This window comes from Enoplosus armatus, chromosome 18, assembly GCF_043641665.1.
Source record: "Enoplosus armatus isolate fEnoArm2 chromosome 18, fEnoArm2.hap1, whole genome shotgun sequence".
NCBI classification, from domain to species: Eukaryota; Metazoa; Chordata; class Actinopteri; order Centrarchiformes; family Enoplosidae; genus Enoplosus; species Enoplosus armatus.
In genome coordinates, this window is record NC_092197.1 from 4,734,717 (window position 1) to 4,754,529 (window position 19,813).

At 41.3% G+C, this 19,813-nt stretch overlaps 1 protein-coding gene across 5 annotated transcripts in view; it reads left to right on the forward strand.

The window, feature by feature from the left end:
* col5a1 (procollagen, type V, alpha 1) overlaps positions 1 to 19,813 on the forward strand; it is a 71,883-nt gene that overhangs the window by 40,705 nt on the left and 11,365 nt on the right. For all 5 annotated transcript variants that reach the window (XM_070925266.1, XM_070925268.1, XM_070925265.1 and 2 more), the window contains 36 exons: positions 109 to 201; positions 671 to 727; positions 933 to 986; positions 1,225 to 1,278; positions 1,455 to 1,508; positions 1,630 to 1,683; positions 1,788 to 1,841; positions 2,260 to 2,304; positions 3,008 to 3,061; positions 3,605 to 3,649; positions 4,452 to 4,505; positions 4,592 to 4,636; positions 5,663 to 5,716; positions 6,862 to 6,906; positions 7,157 to 7,210; positions 8,154 to 8,198; positions 8,575 to 8,628; positions 10,207 to 10,314; positions 11,277 to 11,330; positions 11,793 to 11,846; positions 12,654 to 12,698; positions 12,884 to 12,937; positions 13,018 to 13,062; positions 13,155 to 13,208; positions 13,316 to 13,369; positions 13,459 to 13,512; positions 14,172 to 14,279; positions 14,489 to 14,578; positions 15,135 to 15,188; positions 15,496 to 15,603; positions 15,706 to 15,813; positions 16,952 to 17,005; positions 17,167 to 17,220; positions 17,332 to 17,439; positions 17,528 to 17,581; positions 17,677 to 17,784. In XM_070925266.1, coding sequence (XP_070781367.1) covers positions 109 to 201; positions 671 to 727; positions 933 to 986; positions 1,225 to 1,278; positions 1,455 to 1,508; positions 1,630 to 1,683; positions 1,788 to 1,841; positions 2,260 to 2,304; positions 3,008 to 3,061; positions 3,605 to 3,649; positions 4,452 to 4,505; positions 4,592 to 4,636; positions 5,663 to 5,716; positions 6,862 to 6,906; positions 7,157 to 7,210; positions 8,154 to 8,198; positions 8,575 to 8,628; positions 10,207 to 10,314; positions 11,277 to 11,330; positions 11,793 to 11,846; positions 12,654 to 12,698; positions 12,884 to 12,937; positions 13,018 to 13,062; positions 13,155 to 13,208; positions 13,316 to 13,369; positions 13,459 to 13,512; positions 14,172 to 14,279; positions 14,489 to 14,578; positions 15,135 to 15,188; positions 15,496 to 15,603; positions 15,706 to 15,813; positions 16,952 to 17,005; positions 17,167 to 17,220; positions 17,332 to 17,439; positions 17,528 to 17,581; positions 17,677 to 17,784 — 2,283 coding nt within the window. The remainder of the gene's footprint in view (positions 1 to 108; positions 202 to 670; positions 728 to 932; positions 987 to 1,224; positions 1,279 to 1,454; positions 1,509 to 1,629; positions 1,684 to 1,787; positions 1,842 to 2,259; positions 2,305 to 3,007; positions 3,062 to 3,604; positions 3,650 to 4,451; positions 4,506 to 4,591; positions 4,637 to 5,662; positions 5,717 to 6,861; positions 6,907 to 7,156; positions 7,211 to 8,153; positions 8,199 to 8,574; positions 8,629 to 10,206; positions 10,315 to 11,276; positions 11,331 to 11,792; positions 11,847 to 12,653; positions 12,699 to 12,883; positions 12,938 to 13,017; positions 13,063 to 13,154; positions 13,209 to 13,315; positions 13,370 to 13,458; positions 13,513 to 14,171; positions 14,280 to 14,488; positions 14,579 to 15,134; positions 15,189 to 15,495; positions 15,604 to 15,705; positions 15,814 to 16,951; positions 17,006 to 17,166; positions 17,221 to 17,331; positions 17,440 to 17,527; positions 17,582 to 17,676; positions 17,785 to 19,813) is intronic.

Sequence of the window (19,813 nt, forward strand, 5' to 3'; positions counted from 1 at the left end):
ATTCCACATTTTTCTCAGCTATAACCTTTGTATTTTGCTAGTGCCTGCTGTGTGCTGGTATCATCGTTACTGGAGCGAAGTCTCACCAATCTGTCATTCCCTCCATAGTTCAGATTCAGCTCTGGAGGTGACTCTGGACAGAAGGGACCTGCTGTATCAGCACAGGAGGCCCAAATGCAAGCCATCATGCAGCAGGCTAGGGTAACAGTTCACACACAAACACATCAGACTGCAGTAGTCAATATTATACTGTATTTAATTATGCATGTATTTTTCTCCATTATCCAAACTTGCTCCTGTTGAAATATGTCTTCATTTTTCTTATTTTGTTAGATTAGATGTTTTTATTTGCCACAGTCTTTCCTGCTAGAATATTATATTATAATATGTTTATTGTGTTTTTTTGCCCTTTACATACATCATTGGTACTCATACTATTTCACAGTATTGCTATTATTATCATTGTTATTTTTAATGTTACATTGTACTACCCTGCGTGTTGCTCACAAAGCATGCATAATTCATATACAAATTCAAACATAGAACAGATGAACAGATACAAATACACTTACAGCACACAGAGACATGCATGCTTAGTGGCTAAATCCATGTTTATCTTTACCTTATTAACTTATTATCTTATCGCTAATCTTTTCCCTCTTGTGTTCAGCTGGCTATGCGCGGCCCTACAGGTCCAATGGGTTTGACTGGCAGATCCGGCCCTCTGGTATGTATTTCAAATCACCTGACGGCAAACAGACTCAAAATGAATAGAAATTTTATGTATACAATTGGATCAGCAGTTATTTGTTATAACTTGTACTTGTTATTTGTACACAAAATAAATATGCAAACAGTTTATAGCTGAGTTGAAAACTATTTATTGGTTTTGGTTTTGTGTCTATTGAATCTTCTTTTCTTTTTCTTCTCAGGGTCCTCCTGGTGTATCAGGACTGAAGGGAGAGGGTGGAGAGGCAGGTCCTCAGGTAAAAGAAAATGCAAAATTTTGTTTTCAAAATCTATTTCTGATTAACAGAAACAACTAAATCCAAGCAAGCCCCATTTGAAAACTTGTTAACTTTAACAAATGTGTATATTGTTAAACTGTTGTAGTATGACAGTAGTAATATGCAACTGTCCTTGTTTCAGTGTGATATCTCCAAGATGGAAAACAAGAAAAATAAAGAAATGCCACTGAGTTTAATATAAGTATTTTTGTTTCAGGGACCACGTGGACCTTTGGGTTCCCCTGGACCCTCTGGGAAGCCTGGCAGAAGGGTAAGCGTGACACAAACCGAGTTGAGAACAGCAAAGCATGCAACACATTACTTTCTGATACTCATACAGCATAGTTTATTTAGATTTTGGAGCGCTGAATTAAAAGCCAGGCATATTCTAGTCTTCATAATACATTTGCAGTGATCCTACTGATGTAACTGTTGCAATTTTTACAGGGTCGCTCTGGATCTGACGGTGCCAGGGGCATGCCAGGACAGTCTGGACCCAAGGTACCTTGTCTACCATATTCATAATGCAATTCAATGCACCATATTTCATAATCCCCGTTTTAAAGTGTGTTTTTGAAGCCTGTACAAGAGGTATGCAACTTGTTTTTTCTTTACTCTTCAGGGAGACAGAGGTTTTGATGGTCTGGCTGGACTTCCTGGTGAAAAAGGACACAGAGTAAGTTGTTTTATGAGGCTATGAAAAGTGTGTTTGTGCAAGTGTGTGTATTTGTTTTGATGTGTGCCACTGTTCACTGTTAATCTAAATGTTTGTTGTTATAGGGTGAACCTGGACCCTCTGGACCTCCTGGCGGTCCTGGAGAGGATGGAGAGAGGGTAAGAATTACGATTTCACACCTCTCTTTTTCTGCTTTTTCCTTAATTTTCTTTTGGTTCTATTAGCCTAAGAGGGTTGATAGGACTAAAGAAATAGAAGGTCTATGCCTGTGTCTCATCTGTGAACTGCAGAAATTACTTCTCTCACCAAACTCACCTTTTTGTCAGCACCCAAATTTTCACTTGCTCTCTTCATTTTCTTTTCTTAATATATATATATATTTTTTATCTCTGTACACCTTTTATCTGCCTCTAATCTCCCCCATTACGACAGCTGATGCAACGTGATTCCCTCTTCCCCTGCTTTTTCTTTCCCTCCCATTATCTAATGATCCTCGTAACACACACATCCTCACTTTCGCCTCCATTATCATTCACTCTCTGTCCTACATTCTGACCCGTTCTCTCTCTTTCCCAGGGAGATGATGGAGAAATCGGACCCAGGGGACTTCCTGGTGAACCAGTGAGTGATCACATGTATTAGCATCCAGTCTTACGCTGGGAGATTGTGCGAGAGCTCAGGGCCCACTCTCATCATGTCACTGTGTTAGCGAACAATCAAATAGTCTGATGATATCATATATCATTTGCAGCCACTGTTCATATTCATATAATTGGAGATTTTCTTTCCTGGAAAGTGTGTGCTGAACAGGCTTTGCTAGTGCTTCATCTGTACAAGAGAATCTTTAGAGGTGAGAAATGCAGGCAGTTCACATCAAGCTTGTTATAATAGCCTCCCACTCTCCCAGGCAAGATATTCCCCACGGATGGGGAGAAAGAGAGGAGAAACCATCAGAAAGCCCTTGAAATCTGCTGTTATGACTTATTTTGTCCACCAGGGTGTGCTACATTGGTTTGAATTCACACTGCCAGAACAGTACGTCTCGTTAGGTAACTGTAGCTGGGAGGCAAAGCACAGAAATTCAAAGCATTGTTTGATAGGCATAGCTGTGGGGAATTAATGTGTAGTAAAGAAAAAAAAGAAGGGGTTTCAGCTTTCTCTCACAATCAGACTCTGTAGAATATCCTCAAGGACATTTGGGAAGTCAGGTTGTTTCCAGAAGTATAATTTTGAAACTTGATTTAGCTGAACATGTTTAATAATTCATCAATCCTTTCACAGGTGTGATAGCATTTTCAATCTCATTTTCCTTCTTTTTTCCTAGGGGCCCCGTGGTTTGCTGGGACCAAAAGGACCTCAGGGACCTCCTGGACCCCCTGTGAGCCCCCTCCTCTCACCTTTTCATATCCATGCTGTTACAATAGATTTACTGTTTAGAGAGCAGAATCCATTTTTTTTTACCATCTCATAGGCAACAAGAACACAAGACACTGCAAACAACACCCACAGGGAAATAGAAAATTCAATATATTGCAGACAGCATACACAAAGAGTAGCATATGTTATTGAGTTTAACTTCAGTATTTCAGACAAATGGCTACAACGGAGCAAGGCTTAAACCTAATGTTTATATTGCTTCAGCAGATTTAATTTAACACGGACAGTGCGCATCAATCAAGTGGCTTATTTTGAACTGATATCCCAGTGCAGGATGTAGAGATCCCAAATACAACAAATCATACAATCAAATTCATACAATGGAGATGCAAAAGCCAAGGTGTGGTTTACACACACCTTTTTAAATTTGTCTATAGCTAAGATTGAGCTTTAACAACCAAAATACAAACTTTTTCAGTGTATTACAGATTTGTTGGCATGTCCTTATATGTGCTAAACGTTGTGTTCATCTCATCTGCTGTAGGGCGTTACTGGAATGGATGGCCACTCTGGACCCAAAGGAAACATAGTAAGTGAAGCTGGAATTGATTAAATGTGTATATTCAGTATCGGACATTCTCCATTTCCCAGATAAAAAACAAAAAACAAAACACACACAACTGTCACAGAGTCTAGAAATGCACCATTTTCGTCTCTTTCTCTTTATTTTGTCCTCAAATAATCGATATTGCCTCATGAGCCCTCTCTCTCTCTCTCTCTTATGCTCACACACACACCAGTGCAATAAGAAGATACTTAGCAGATAATGAAGAATAAGCTGGCTGTGTTTAGATCCATTTGAGCAGTCCGCCATGGCCAGTTGTATTATTCCAGGTCAATTTCTGGTAGCACCTGGCGATAATGAGAGAATACCTGGCTGGAGCAGCTTGTCCGCTCTGTTGGGAATGTTCCAACTAGGTAGAGATGGAAGATCAACAGCTTTCCCACACTCTTGGACTGGGGCAACATAATCGATTGCCAGTTATCTGAGAGGGAAAGTGTTTTGTGTTTGTGGTTCAGCAGTTTCTTTCAGTAGGGAAATAGGTGTGAGAATGTGTACTGCGTATGTGTGTGTGGCTTCTACCTTGAGAAATTGTGCTATTTGTCTAAACGTTTTTGCCGTGTTTAGGTATAAGAAGGTAATTATGCAGTGATGCGCTGTTGGACAGCTTCTAATTTAAATCTGTTCAGAGCAACATTTCACTTTTAATGGACCATATGGAGCAACAAATCACTCTTACCCTCACATGGGACATTTTACTCAAATAAATAAAGTAATCAATCTTTGCATTTATAATGAGATTTCTAAAATTAGCTTAATTCTTTTTCAGGGACCTCAAGGAGAGCCAGGACCTCCTGGACAGCAAGGCAACCCAGGTGCCCAGGTCAGTGATGAACAGGCTGTCTGACAAAATATTTTTCTCTCATCCATCAAATAAAATGTTCTGAGCATTTTGTTTTCTCTCCACAGGGACTTGCAGGACCCCAAGGAGCCATTGGACCTCCAGGAGAGAAGGTAAGATATCACATGATCACGTAATAACAATAACATATTATGAAACATGCCATTTCTGCAACTCCACTGGAAAAAAAACTGCCAGCTTCATAAAATGTTAATAAACAGACCTAAAATATATAAAATAGCAGGAAATTGTCTCATTCATTTGCATGAGCTGAAAGCCAAGTTGCTATCTTATTCAGTTCCAAATGCTTATCACACTATTATGCAAACGCGTCCCCCTCCCCAACACAGGACCAAATAGTGCCTAGTAGACAATACAGATAGATTTTAATCCTGATACATTTTAATCCAATTTCAGCTAAATCACATTTGCCAGCTTATAAGGAGGGTATTCTGTTTATTATTGAACAGTTGGAATTCGAGAATGAAAAATGTGTGGTATTCTGTTTCTCCTGATTATAAATAAAATATTGGAAGGCTGTGGTATTTGATGAAGCAAAATAGAACAGAATACAGAATAGATACAAGATCATTTATTTGAAAATGTAGGCTCAAAGAGGTAATCAGTAGCCCAGGCTGATCTTTAGTCCTAAAAACACAGACTTACAGGATGATCTGGACGATTTAATAATAAAAATGGACTTTGTAAGCAGTCTGACAATCTAGGGGTTGGTGCATCACTAAATCTATTCGAGAAACCATTGTTTCTACACTGTTTTTACACTGAACATTCAGCCCCCCCCCCCCCCCCCCCCCCCCAGGATGAATTGTAATAACATGTAATAATGATCACAAGGTTAAAATTTGTCCAATACTTTGGTTCATGACCTTCAGCCTCATCTGTACTTTGTGTTTAGTGTTAATTAGCAAATGTTATGCTAACATTGTCAGCTGATGTTAGCATTTAGCTTAAAACACCACTTTGCCCAAGTATAGCCTCGCAGAGTTGCAAGCATGGGTGAAGACTCTTAGCCTTGTTTTTACAGACTTTTATGACGCCTATAACCTTCGATTGCTATGTGTGTGTCTTACTTTGTGGTGTCTTGTTTGCCCTAACATCTTGTCTTGTCTTCTATCTAGGGTCCTACTGGAAAACCAGGCTTGCCAGGAATGCCCGGAGCTGATGGTCCACCGGTGAGTTTATATATCACACATCCATAGAAATATATTCAATTAAAACAGCTTTTCTCTTTCTGCCTCTCTGTCTTTTCTTTATAATTTGCCAATTATAATTGGCATAACTGTGAGAAACACAATTTTTAAAGCAGTACATGAACATTTAATGTTTAAGAAACACTTAAACACACATTCAAATCACACTGAGATAATTATTTTGCTGAAACATATGCGTGATACAACACATTACCACAGCTGTGTAACAGTGGAACAACCCGCCCACACATAGCCATATACATGCAAACACTGTTTTTCCCAATCTTTGCACAGACAGCATAGAAGACACCTGCACTAATGGCAGATGTGCCTTAGAAGGCACCAGGTGGCACCTAAGAGAGACAGAGACAAGAGAGGCTGTGAAATATGAATAACTGTGGTGAAAGAAAAAGACACACAGAGATGATGGGAAAAACAAGGGATTTGGTGAAAGAGAGGAAAGAGAGATAGAGGAGAGCGAACACTGTACAAAGTCCCCTGGTACTTTAATGGCTTTTTAGTCCTTTTGGAGTAGAAATAGCTCTCCGCCGTTTATACACTCTACGCTTTTTTATATTCATCCATTTGTTGCATCTTCCATCAACCGCAATATTCTCTCTCTCTCAATGCTCCATCCCTGCCCCTCATTTCTGTCTCTATCTAGTATCTATCTCCTTCTCCAACCTCTCTCACGTAACTAAAAACCCATCAGAGGCTTTGCAGAGCTCCTTTGTCTCATGTGAAAGCAATCAATTTCCCTCCAACCATTTTTTTTTCTTTTTCTTTTTTCCGGACATCCATATTAGATGTGTGTTTTTGTGTCTTCTGCATTGTGTTTTTGCGCACATGCATGTACAGTATGTGTGTAATGTATTGTGAAGTCCCAAAACGGCAGTCTTGGCTTTTAGAGTGCAGTAATAGCTGGTAGTGCCTCTATAATACTGTGCATTAAGGATAAAAATCCCAAATGAGATTGAACTCTAAAGACCCTTATTCCAATTTTCCAGTTTGATACGTCCTCTCATAGTTTTACAACTTAATCCCTCAGTTAAAGGGGGTGTTGTAGTATTTATGGTGGTAATTATCCTGAAATGAGATGCAATAATATTTCTCTTAATAATTCACAGGGTCACCCTGGAAAGGAGGGGCCTCCTGGAGAGAAAGGACACTTGGTAAGTTTTATTTCTTTCTCCTCTTCTCTTACTTTTGGAGCTTGCATTTGTTCTTTTCTGAATTTATTTACGCTTTTCTAGGTTTCCTTCCCCTCCCTTTGTCCTAGTTGAGATGCATTTGCATACAACATTTTGCATTAATGTAGATAACATTAGCACTGTGGGTGTAATGTGTGTACTGTAATTGTGTGTGTGTGTGTGTGTGTGTGTGTGTGTGCAACAAATTCTCACCAAACATCTATTTCCCCAGGGCCCTGCTGGCCCTCAAGGACCCATTGGTTATCCTGGGCCCCGAGGCGTGAAGGTGAGATGATTATCAACTGCTAAGATATTCATTTGTGATATCCTCAGTTAGTGCTACCCTGCAATTAACAACTGTTATGGGCTAATAGTTTCCCATTATCTAATTAAAATGCCTCTGGAAAAAAAAGCTGTGTTATTATTTGTCCAACAAGCAAGTGTGATTTTGTAAAAAGCTGTTGTTTATTAAATTAAAAGCTTGTTTCCTGCTAAATTACCTTCCCTTGAAAGAGGGACTGTCAGGAATGGTTCAGTGACCTCTGCTTTTGTCACAGAGACGAAAAAAAAAAAACAATCCTAGTGATACAAAGATTATTAAAGCTTTCACTGAGGATCACGCAAGTGGCTTGACTTGTAGGGAGCAGTCCCCCCCCCCATCACATGGTGCTAAGGTTAGTCACAGGGGCTGGTAACAGCTCAAGGCGCACAGCCCTTCCCTTGTTTACTGTCACCAGTAGCTGATAAAACGTAGACAAAAGAAATCCCATCAAATAAAGTCTTGGCAAGAGGTTGTGACTAATCCAATCATTAAAGCTTCCACTGAGAGAGGGGATCACACAAGTGGCTTGACTTCTAGCTACCAGTCCCCCTGTTACAAGTGTCTGCTCTCTCTGGAAAGATGAGATGAATGGTCAAGAAAAGTAGTTAGTTTACAGTTACATACTGAACTACAGACAAAACACTTCTAAGTACATCCATTACATTGTGCACCTTCCAAACCCCTCTTTTTGACACATTCGGGTAAAACAAAAAAAAAGCAGTGACAATCAGCCTCATCAGATGACTTTTGTAGCCTCATTTTAGAAAAACTGTAATCATCATGTCATCATTGGTGGTGAACATCCTCCTGGCTCATGCTGGGACTGAATGCTCTTCAATTCAGCCCCTCCTGTTTGTCCAATATGCACCCTATCAGCCTGTAACGTCTGTCTGTTCTTGCATCACAGGGAGCCGACGGTGTACGTGGTCTTAAAGGAACCAAGGGTGAAAAGGTAAGAGAGCTCAGACTGTTGCTGAAGAAAGTCGTGAGAAAGTGGCTGTGTGAAAGGAAGAAACTATTTGTATGAATCATGCTGAACATTAATGGTGATGATGATGGTGGTAGTAGTGGTCTTGCATGAAATGTTTTGTGCTAATGATAATCTCAATGAAACCCTGTAAAACTGAGCTGAATTTTTCTGGTACAGAAGAAAAAAAAAGTCGATCAAGAGTTTCTATGGCAACAGGGTGTGCAACATCTGTGTGTGTATGTCTTTGCTTGTGACTGCATATGAATTCAACACAAATGGTTTCAACATCTGTATCTTCCCGTTCTTCCTCCCTCATTACATTCTCACCTCTCTGTCTCTGTCTCTATTATCTTGGCAGGGAGAAGACGGCTTCCCCGGCTTCAAGGGAGATATGGGTATCAAGGGCGACAGGGTAAGGCTTCTTTGTTTATATTGTACTGCACAGTACGTGTCAATCACACCTTGAGGCCTGGAAACATCATTCAAATGAATTAAACTAATTAGACAACTGTTACTTCTGCGCTCAAAATTGCTTTAGGGGCTTAGTTTTGTTGGAGGGTGACCTTTACCTGAACTAAGTGAAAATACTCCTGACATGTTAGCCCCTTATGGCCTTAGCCTCTGTGACTACTGTGGAATTGTGGGTAATGAGCAAACATAAGGTGTTGTTCCTATTGCCAGCTGTTAGTGTGTGTGTGTGTGTGTGTGTGCTTATGTGGCTACGTGAGCAGTTTCCAATTCCTTTTCTATCCCCTCTGCCACTTCCCCGCCAGTCTGAACCTCGACAACTTTATGACAGAAGCAAAGGGTGAAAGGTGTACCCCGGATTGGATTTACAGTGTGGTAGTAGTACCAAAACCGTCTTTTAAAGTGAGAAACACAACTTACTCAAGCTAAACATCAAACCCCCAATCCCCCACCAGGCTGTCCATAGCCGAGTACAGAAAGGAAGGAGAAATCAATGGCACTTTAAACCCCTTCAAACCCGAGAGAGAGTCATGGGGCTCCAGCCTGCTTTCCCCTGGAGATGTAGCAGATCCAGATGAAAGCAAGGATTTGAGGAGGCCCTCTGCTCTGGAGTAGACACACATGGACTTGAATCTAAATGACTCATTTTTAAACATGCCTGTGAAAATCGTGTGTGTGTGTTCAATTTAAAGTGTTCTCTCTGATGAGCTTACAAGTGTGAGTCAAGTACAGTTTGCTTGATGCCGTTTTATGTGTGCTTGAGTGTGGGTGTGTGCACGCACTCGCTTGCTTGTGCAACTCTGCACAAGCCTTTAACTAGATACCTTTCACACACCACTGGGTCTCCGTAGCAGCGACTGGTTGTCAGAGCGAGTTTGTTCTCTGTCATTTAGTGTGTGTCTTGGTAGAAGGGGAGCACACGTACAGAGAGAAGCAATAATAGGATCACTAACTGCTTTGAGGGGCAGGCAGCAAGGGAAAATAGCCTTACTTGATTTTTAAAGCAACTGTACACTCAACAGTTTTAAAAGGAGGTGACCTGAATTACCTAGAATGAATGGACTTGTTTGCTCAACAAGAAAAATTGGTTACTTGGTTGAACTCGCAACACAAATGAAAATGTATAAGAATATGAAGGTGCTGCAAAGGAATGATCAAATACAGTATGAATAATTCTTTTCGTAACATGACGAGTTATGACATGATAATACACTGGATATTGGATGACTTCACATGTCTCCGTTGTTAACGCCTCTGAAAACTTTTCGGGAAAAGAACAAAAAACATCCGTAGGTATTATTTACTAAGAGTAAAGTCAGATTGTGGTTTGATCAGATGTGATTGACAGTGGCTTGGCAACATAAGGAAATTACCCTACAACTGTTATCAGATTATAAACAATGTTAACAAGAAAACTCCACATGGTAGCTTTAAGGAAAATGATATACGTAGTAAAAGTATGTACAAGTGCATCATGTTTAAGTATAAGGCATGTAATATTTGTGCTTCCTGCGATTTCCAGGGAGAGCTTGGATCATCCGGACCCAGAGGAGAAGATGGTCCCGAGGGACCAAAGGGTCGCTCAGGTCTCCCAGGAGACGCTGGTCCTCTTGGCCCAACTGGTGAGAAGGTAAGCACCTTTAGCCAGTTTGGCTTCTACAACCAAAACACTGATATCCCACAGATAATCGTCCGCCTAAATTTTACTCTGACTGATAAAACAGAGTAAAAAACCAAGTTGTTATTTTGTATCATCAGTCATGTTTGAGCTTGGATGATAGCTCAGCAGGACTTAACAAGGAAAATAGTTTTTCCGATCGTTCTCTTCTGAACTGCAACTGATTTTTCATTGCTGTAGATCTTGAACCAGCTGGGAGCATAAAAATGGATTTAGTTCTTAGCATTCTTTATTATCAAACTGAACACTGGGTAAGCTTTTGCTGAGAATACTTCAGCCATTTATATGGTTTAAAAAAAACTTCATTCTTTTCTAGAAGATGCAGCCTCTTAATGGTCTTTCACTAAAGGCTTTAGAACAGATGTTGAGTATCATCGAGACTGTGCTAACAAACTCACTGTCTGATTTGGCAAGTCATTAGCCAAAGTTGGAGTGAAAACCGTGGTTATGTTCCTCAGTGCACGTGTTCATTATCCTTCAAGCTTTCTCCTTATAGTGAAGTGCTTGTTCTGAATCGGAATTGTACGTATATTTGCATTATAGCGGTAACACTGCATTGTAGATGTAGCCATTGGTCTGTGTCTGGATCACACATGAGGTAACAGCTGAGTCATTTTCATATTTAATTAGAGCCTGTGCAGCAGCCAACATTACACCATTCAAACACTGAGCAGGCTCTAATAAATGCTGCTGTGTTTAGCAGGTGTTTGTTCATATTTTAATGTAGTTTTACAACTATAATAAAACTGCTATTCTATTTGTTTACATTCGCAGCTGTATAAGTGTAGCATAACGTGGGCCCGATGCAGTCTGCATGTCTTGCATTCGGGGTGGCAAGATACTCATTTGGAGATGAACACTGGAAAAGCCTTTCAAGTGAACCTAAAATCCACTGTGGCTTTTCTCATTCCCAGGGTAAACTTGGAGTTCCCGGATTGCCAGGATATCCAGGAAGACAAGGACCAAAGGTAATTGCGCACATATATGTGTTGCAGAACAATATTGTCATTAGCTCATTGATTTCACTGAGTAACTCTAAAACCCTTTTGAAAAGGGACACAATTTATTTGACCAAAGTGTCACAACACACATGCGTGTTTCTGTGTATTTGAAAGAGAATGAAAAATGCAGACCGTACATGTGCATGTGAAGGCTGCTTTGCTGAACTTTTGATGGCTCTCTGAGGCAAAGCCACAGTCTGACAACTGGACATGCTTGAAGCTCCCTGATCAAAGAGCCGGGATTTGAATATGCTTTTTGGTGTCAGCCCTCAGCTCCTGATATGACAACAATAAAACACCGCTTTTATTTATGGTGCACTTAACCTCCCATGGCATTTAATATGCTGGGGATATCTCAGGGAATAAACAAAGGTATGATATTTAAGGTTTGTCTCTCAAATGATTAATTGCTCTCTTTGTCCAATACAGGGATCTCAGGGTTTCCAAGGTTTCCCCGGTGCCAATGGAGAGAAAGGAACTCGGGTATGTCAGATAGACTTCTTATTATTCTTCTCATTCCTACACGGGTTGGATCAATACTGGTGTAGCGATGGAGCGATGGAGACAGGCTCCTGTCCCTTCTCCGGATTTATCAACGTGGAGGAAGTTGCATGGCTCTAAAATAAAGATTTTTTACCAAGGACAGAAAGACAATTGCCTTTCTTCTTCATTACCACTTACTTCAACTCATTTCGAAGAACCAAAAGCATTGTTTATCACTTTGCTGTACTTGAGCCATGTTTCATTTTCTTTGTCTAAGGGATGGGCCATTAGCTTGCCTGCAAGAGTAATGGCTTTTCACCACGAGTGGAGCAAGGCACATAAAGCTTTTCATCTTCACAAAACATTTGTGAAGTTTAGTTGAGATCAAGCTCCCAGACAAAAAGGGATAATAGTGCCATTAACATAGTTTCACAGTACTTATTTGAAACTTAAAAGCCACACAAAAGATATAATTGTTTTTCTCATTAAAGTTGTATGCAACCACTGTTACTGTAATAGTGCATTAAAATCGTTATATTGTGCATTATTGTTTATTAAAATGTCCTATTCTGAGGTAGTAATGAATCTAATGCAAGTGATGATAAATATTGATGGTAATTTTGAAACTGGTAATTCATAATTAATGTTAAAAGATGATCTCATTCTCTCCTAAATGGCCCAATTCTGTTGAAATGAGTTCAAATGTTACTGTCCGCTGGCATTAGATTCATTCTTCTAGGGGATGCAGCCTCTTAATGATGTGAGTGCCACTCCTTTGATCATTGTTTGTGTTCATCGTGTCCACAGGGAACAGCAGGAAAGTCTGGCCCACGCGGACAGAGAGGACCAACGGTGAGTCTTACTCAGCAGACTCGTGCTTCTATACAGATGGCGAGCTTGGCACCTGAGCGAAAATGGAGTTTCAACCTGGGCAATGCTTGAGGGGAACCCACACCGACTTAAGCGTAACATTTTCAGGTCACAAATATTCCCTAGGACCCTTTCTGTGATTTTAATCACTTTGTCTTTTTCTGAAGGGCCCTCGAGGAGAGAGAGGACCGAGAGGACCAACAGGAAAAGCTGGACCAAAGGTGCGCAAAATATTTCACTGCAACTTTCTTGCATATATTGTGGTACAAGTTCACTATTTACTCTTTATTTTGTCTTTCAGGGTAACTCAGGAAATGACGGCCCACCAGGACCTCCCGGTGAAAGGGTACGTACCATCAAGGGTCATTTTATTCTCATAACATGTTTCCATAAGAGGCAACTGATTATTGACAAGGAATCATTTGTTGTTTGTTTCAGGGTCTGCCAGGGCCTCAGGGACCAACAGGTTTCCCAGGACCAAAGGGCCCTCCTGTAAGTCCAAACTCATACACCACACACGACTCTGTATACAAACCCATCATGCCTATTCCTTTATCATTCTGTACACTTACATACATAGATTTGTATGTATTTTCCAGGGACCTGCAGGGAAAGACGGGCTGCCTGGACATCCTGGACAGAGAGGAGAGACTGTGAGTAATCTAGTCTGATTACTCAACTCTTCATCTGTATTCTGCAGAGTCAGTTGTGTGACAATTCTGTTTTTTCTTTACATACACAGGGATTCCAAGGCAAGACCGGCCCTCCTGGTCCTCCAGGTGTGGTTGGACCTCAGGTGAGTCACAGTCACTGACCATCTTGCTACCCTACATGTATTATCAGTTATGGTTTATATTTTTATATTGATTTTATTGTTTTTGTAGAGGCAAAGCTCCGTTAAATGTATTGAAAAATATGTATTTGTATTAATCTCAGCGTGGTTTAGAGATACTGTCCAAAATGTGTGTGCACAAAAAGCCAACAGAAACCTGTAGGTGATCATTAAAACGTGCACTAGTAAAGTTACCAGAACACTCTCATAATTTTGTCTACCCGACAAAAAAAATGGATTTATCCTCGTACCTATATCTCACTAGCCACGACTTAAGTGTTGTTTATCCTCTTTCATATTAGCAATGGGCTCTTCATCCATTATGCATAAACGTTTAACAGACTTTCCCTCCCAGCCACTCTGCTAATGCCAGCTGAGAGCATTGATGATAACGGAGCTGTATGTGGCCTTAATGACTAGTAGGCCTCCCACACAGCAAATGCTCAGCTTCTCCACGCCATGTTTTGTAATAGATGGAGAAATTGTAACATCTTTTTTCTATTGAATTGCTGATTTTGCTCACAGCGTTCCTCTGAGTGTAGTTTCTCTTCTTCACACCTCCTCTGCAACTGGGTTTCATGCTGTAGTGTCATTGATTTTATTTTTGTTTTTTTTAATTGTAGGGACCAACAGGTGAGACTGGACCAATGGGAGATCGGGGCCACCCTGGCCCCCCAGGCCCACCTGGTGAGCAGGGTCTACCTGGAGCTGCAGGGAAAGAAGGAGCCAAGGTAAATCCTGAAGCTCTATTTAATATCTTATCTTTTTTAGCACCCTATCAACATACCTGTAATAACATTATTACAGCTATTTGTTTCCTGCCCCGTCTAGAGTTTTTGTTTTATAGGATGATTTAACTACATTCATCTAAGTGTTATTTGGAACATACAGACGCTAACACTGCATTCAAAGATTAATGGCATTGTGCTTTAACCTACAGGGTGACCCCGGTCCTGCTGGCCCAGCTGGTAAGGATGGCCCTCCTGGGCCAAGAGGTTTCCCTGGAGAGAGAGGTCTGCCTGGCCCTGTGGTTAGTATTACCTTCTGCTCAGTACAATAGCATCACACAAATTCAACATCTCTCACAGCTTGCTTATTGCATAATAGTTCTGGGCTATTAAATCTCTGAAAGGCTGTGGTGAACTTCAAGAATCAGACATGATATCAGATCCCTGAGTGGGCTTCACAAGAGGAACAGTGTGCTCTAGGCTGTTTATTTTTTTAATTCTTATTTTTTTATTCTAACTTGACAAATGCATGTCCTTGTAGTTATGCAATTCACACTATGTTCTTACTGCAAAGTTGTTAGACAGAAATCAATGGCAGAAACAGCTTTTCGTTTAACTCTAAGATGCAGAAATTATGCGATACACCTGTTCTTTTGTAATGAAAAAGGGTGTTCGCAGCAGTTTTGGTAAATAACTGTTCTCCCTGTCTGCTCTCAGCCTCCGCTCTGGGGACTATAGGAGGTTTTCCATCTCACGCTGAGCCTGTTTGAAGATAGGGAGTCCAGTGTAAGGCAGGAAGTGTGCTTCCATAACAGATGTGTTTGTTTTCTGAAGCCTTCATTTTATTTTGTTCTGCAGGGGGCTCACGGCCTGAAAGGGAATGAGGGTCCACACGGCCCACCTGGCCCTGCTGTGAGTACAATTTACTGCATCCGCATCCTCAGTTTGTCACACTCATTCTCTCACTCTCGCTCTCACCTTCCGTATTCTGTCTCCATCTCTGGGAATTGTCTTCATAGCAAAGTTCCCACCCTCAGTTGTTCTAGGCTCTTACATAATATAATGATATGCACAGTTCGCTACTTACATAAGAGAGGTCTGACCTATTTGGTAGATGTGCCTGATAGTGTGATTTTGTTTCACTGTTAAAACTTTGATGTCTGTGATATTTTCGTTCAGTTACTCTGATTGCTAACATTGCTGTGCATTGGTGCTGTAGGGTTCTCCTGGTGAGCGTGGCCCTGCTGGCCCAGCTGGACCTACAGGTCTCCCCGGACGTCCTGGCCCCCAGGGACCTCCAGGCCCTGCTGGAGAGAAAGGTGGACCGGTAAGAACATCATATTATAGAGATTGCTGTGATGTACAGAAAGCTAATTTTACAGGTTAAGAATGGCTGACAACGTGGTGTATTATGAAAAAAATGTTTTAGGGAGAGAAAGGACCTCAAGGCCCAGCTGGAAGAGACGGTATTCAGGGACCAGTGGGTCTGCCAGGACCTGGTGGACCTCCTGGACCACCTGGAGAGGATGGAGACAAGGTGTGTTAATTTTCATTTTTCTCATCCAAGTAAAAAGAAATATGACATTCAGTAAAACTGCTCTGAAGCTTTCATTTTATGAACAATCTCACACACACACACACACACACACACACACAAACACACACACACACACTAATATACAGAACATGCATACTTACCACCTTACAAAAGCACTAAACTTTACAGATGAGATCTAAGCCAGATACCCTCTCTTGTTTTTCCCTGTGACCTTAAACACTCTAATGGGAATTAGTCTGACAGAGTCTGCATCGATTAACAGATCTTTAAAAGGCGAACCTGCACAGAGGAGACGGAGGAATTTTGCGGCAATGACTGAATGTGTGAAAGTGACCCTTTAGTATTTCGAAGCAAGAACAACTCCTCATCTCCCCTAAAAACATTTGCAGGAAGATCAGCCACGGAGATACTCAGAGGATAATCCCTTATCCTTTGAAGAATGCCTCAGTTCTTAACTGGCCTTACAATGGTCCCCGTGGTGCAGGCGGACACAGAGAATACAGAGGGTATTTGCCATGTAGATAAAAAAGATCTCACAAGCTAATGTTTACACACATTCAGACACATTCTCATTATAAGTCCTGTCCACGGGGAACGAACAACTCCAAGGCCTTTATTTTAAGAGACTAATACTGCCTCACAAAGAGCATTGTCTGACTCAAACTCAAAAGTAAATGCCTTTGGCTTAGGCAGTTATTAACATTATTTCTCCAAACACCCACAGCATGTGGAGGCTTTGAAAGAATGGTGCAAGGTTCTTCGTTCTGGGAATGCTAGTGCAAACAGGTTGAGATGGGACTAATTATCTATTCTGTTTTGGCTGCTAGTAGCACCAGTGACTCAACCATCATGATAAGCCCCCCCTCAGATGTGTAACTATATTTGTCACTATTTGTCAGAGAAAGAGAGATGTAAAAAAACACATCTTATCAAAGGTGGGATGTAGCTGAGTGTAGGTTTTATTGTGCTCTGATATGTCAGTTTATGTTCTGGGGAGTGTTAAATGTGACAATAATTTAACTTTATTCATTGTCACATTTGATCTCCCTGTCGCTTGTGTATTACTTTGAATTGAGAGTTTAATCTGTCTTCATTTCACCCATCTTTCGTTCCACAGGGAGAGCTTGGAGAGCCAGGCCAGAAAGGAAGCAAGGGTGACAAAGGAGAGCATGTAAGCTGTTGTTTATTTACAGCGTTATCATAAATACATCATTTATTTATCATTTTACAGCCTGGGATAAGGCTGATCCATTTTTACTGTGAATTCATGGGTTTCTGAACGTTTTAAGTAGTGAAGGCTATGATTGTTGATGTGTTCCTTCGCCTCTACAGGGTCCACCTGGTCCTACCGGCCCTCAAGGACCTGTTGGAGCCCCCGGTCCAGCTGTAAGTGTCTACTTTGCATTGGGTGTTCAGATCAGTCAACGTCTCATCTACTGTATCTGTTAGGCCAGCAGTACCACCAACACTTGTATCTCCTGATTGTGACCTCTTCAGGGTGCAGATGGTGAGCCCGGTCCCAGAGGTCAGCAGGGTCTGTTTGGCCAGAAAGGAGATGAAGGATCAAGGGGATTCCCTGGACCTCCTGGCCCAGTTGGGCTGCAGGTGCGGACTGCAATCAAAAATACAAGCTCTAATGGTCAAATGTTATCATTAAGAGACAATATGATTAACTCCTCTGCACACTCCTCAGGGCTTGCCTGGTCCTCCTGGTGAGAAAGGTGAAACTGGAGACGTTGGTCAAATGGTAAGAACTTGATTGAGAATGAAAGTTTATATTCTACATAAGTGACTGTGTTATTATTCAAGTGTGTTTACTCATTAGACTGTATCCACATGTAGGGTCCACCCGGCCCCCCTGGTCCCAGAGGCCCCTCAGGACCCCCAGGAGCAGATGGCCCTCAGGGACCTCCTGGCGGTATTGGAAACCCTGGTTCTGTTGGAGAAAAGGTAAGCCTTTCTTCTATTTCTGGTGTGATCACTTTTACTGCGCTTGTGCCAGCTCTGAAACTTTGTGGCTCCATATGAACCTGCCTGCACTGAACTGGGGGGTGCAGTCGAAGTTGTGTTTGAGCAGGTCGGGTAGCATAATGCCGTCTTGAGTTGGTGTAAGTGTAAACACAGACATCTCCAAAGTCACATAAACTCACTTATGTTGTTTTGTGCTTTTCATTCGATAGTAATTGTACCTGTCCTGCAGGCTATTAAGTAAATGCACAATCACTTTAGTAAACAAAAATGTAGACAGAGTAAAAATTAAAAACCTGCACTCTAACCACACAGATATCATTATCCACCAAAACAATTTTGTGCACATAATTACACACACAAATTGAGATTTAATTGTCTCCTGGAACATAATTTCAACTGAAATGAAACTACTGTATTTGAATTTCTGTATAATCATTTCGCTTGGAGGAGCCAGCCTGGACTGAAACTATCTATGGCTTTTAAAGTGGATGAGAGGAGCTGTTGTGATTGGCCATTATGGAAGCCCACTCCACCTGCTGAAATCTATTCTGTCAATAGACAATATATTCATCATCCTACAGCCTTTTTATTCCAGATGGCACCTCTGGCCCTGTTCCAAAATAAAAAAACTGAACACAGTGTCTCTCAAGATGTGACTTTTTAAAATAAAGATTATGCAGTTTTTCTAGAGAGGCAGAAAACACAATATAGGTCCCCAAGTGGGCTTAATGTTATGGATCCCAGACCACTATGGCACCTGATTATGTGTACATTTTGCATTGTAACCTTCCTATAAGATAGGTGTGATTCAGTTTTTACCCAGTTGACTGTTAACATTTTAGAAGAGACAGATTCAGTGTGCAGTGAGCAGTTTGTTTGAGTGCTCTGTGGTAAGGACTGTGAATGATACCTCTTTACATTGCTTTTGTATCCATTAATATTCCCCATGCCTATTCATATGATACCCATTTAAATGGTGCATGATCATTTCTTTCTGCCACAGAGTGACAGATGCACCGCAAATGTAATGGACATGATGCTGTCCCCAGCAGTACTGTTGCTGGGGGGGAGAGATTGTGAATGAATACTCAAAGGCACTGTACTTGCAATTCTAAGATGATAAATGCATTATTAAAGGCGGCTCTCATAAAATCAGCTCCTGCTCTTATTTGTTGCTGCCGTTTCATTATGAAAGGTCTGCTTTGGCAGCTTTTGCAGCCGCTGAACTGCGGTGCTTTGCACCTTCTGCTCACTTTCTGTTCGCAGTGATAGTGTGATTTGTTTTATCTGGTTCAGTCGATAGAATCACCTTTTGCTCCTTTATAATCTCCCTGAGGATAGCATGTCCTTCTCCTGCACAAACAAACACAGTGCTCTTTTGGCCTAATCGCTCTTTAGCTGATCTGGCATTTTATTAGCCAGCCCAGGGAGCTGGCAAGCAACCGAGCTCAGCCTTTTTCTGTAAACACACCCCTCATATATCTGTGATGAGCAGCTGTCTTTCATGCTCTCGGTTTCCCTGCATTCAGCAGATTTTAGCAGCAGCCCTGTGGTGAACATGAGCAGGTTGTCATAAGGATGGATTCAAGTCCCGTGCAGGGCTTCTCAGATGCAACATTGCATAAAGACCAGTGTACGCTCCTAATACAAGAGGATCAGTGTAGACAGGCGTTCCAACTGCTTAGAGTAGATTTCTTGACAGCACCAAGAGAGGTTTTGGAAGACAGCCAGACACTAATTTAGAGTATCAGTGAATGCTCACAATACAGAGCTGTTGTTCATGCTAGAGAGAACCTGGATATGCTTATCATAACACATCACCTCACAGCTTGTCATTGGCTCTGCAGAGCTGTGCTATTGATTGGCTCCGTGTCTCCTAAACATGACATGGGCTAATATTTTTTCCCTGGAACAGGTGTTGTAGACTGCATCTGCAGCAGACCCCAGCAGGGAGGATGGTAGGCTTATGTGACAGTGAATAACGATAGTGCCCGGTGTATAGGTGAGT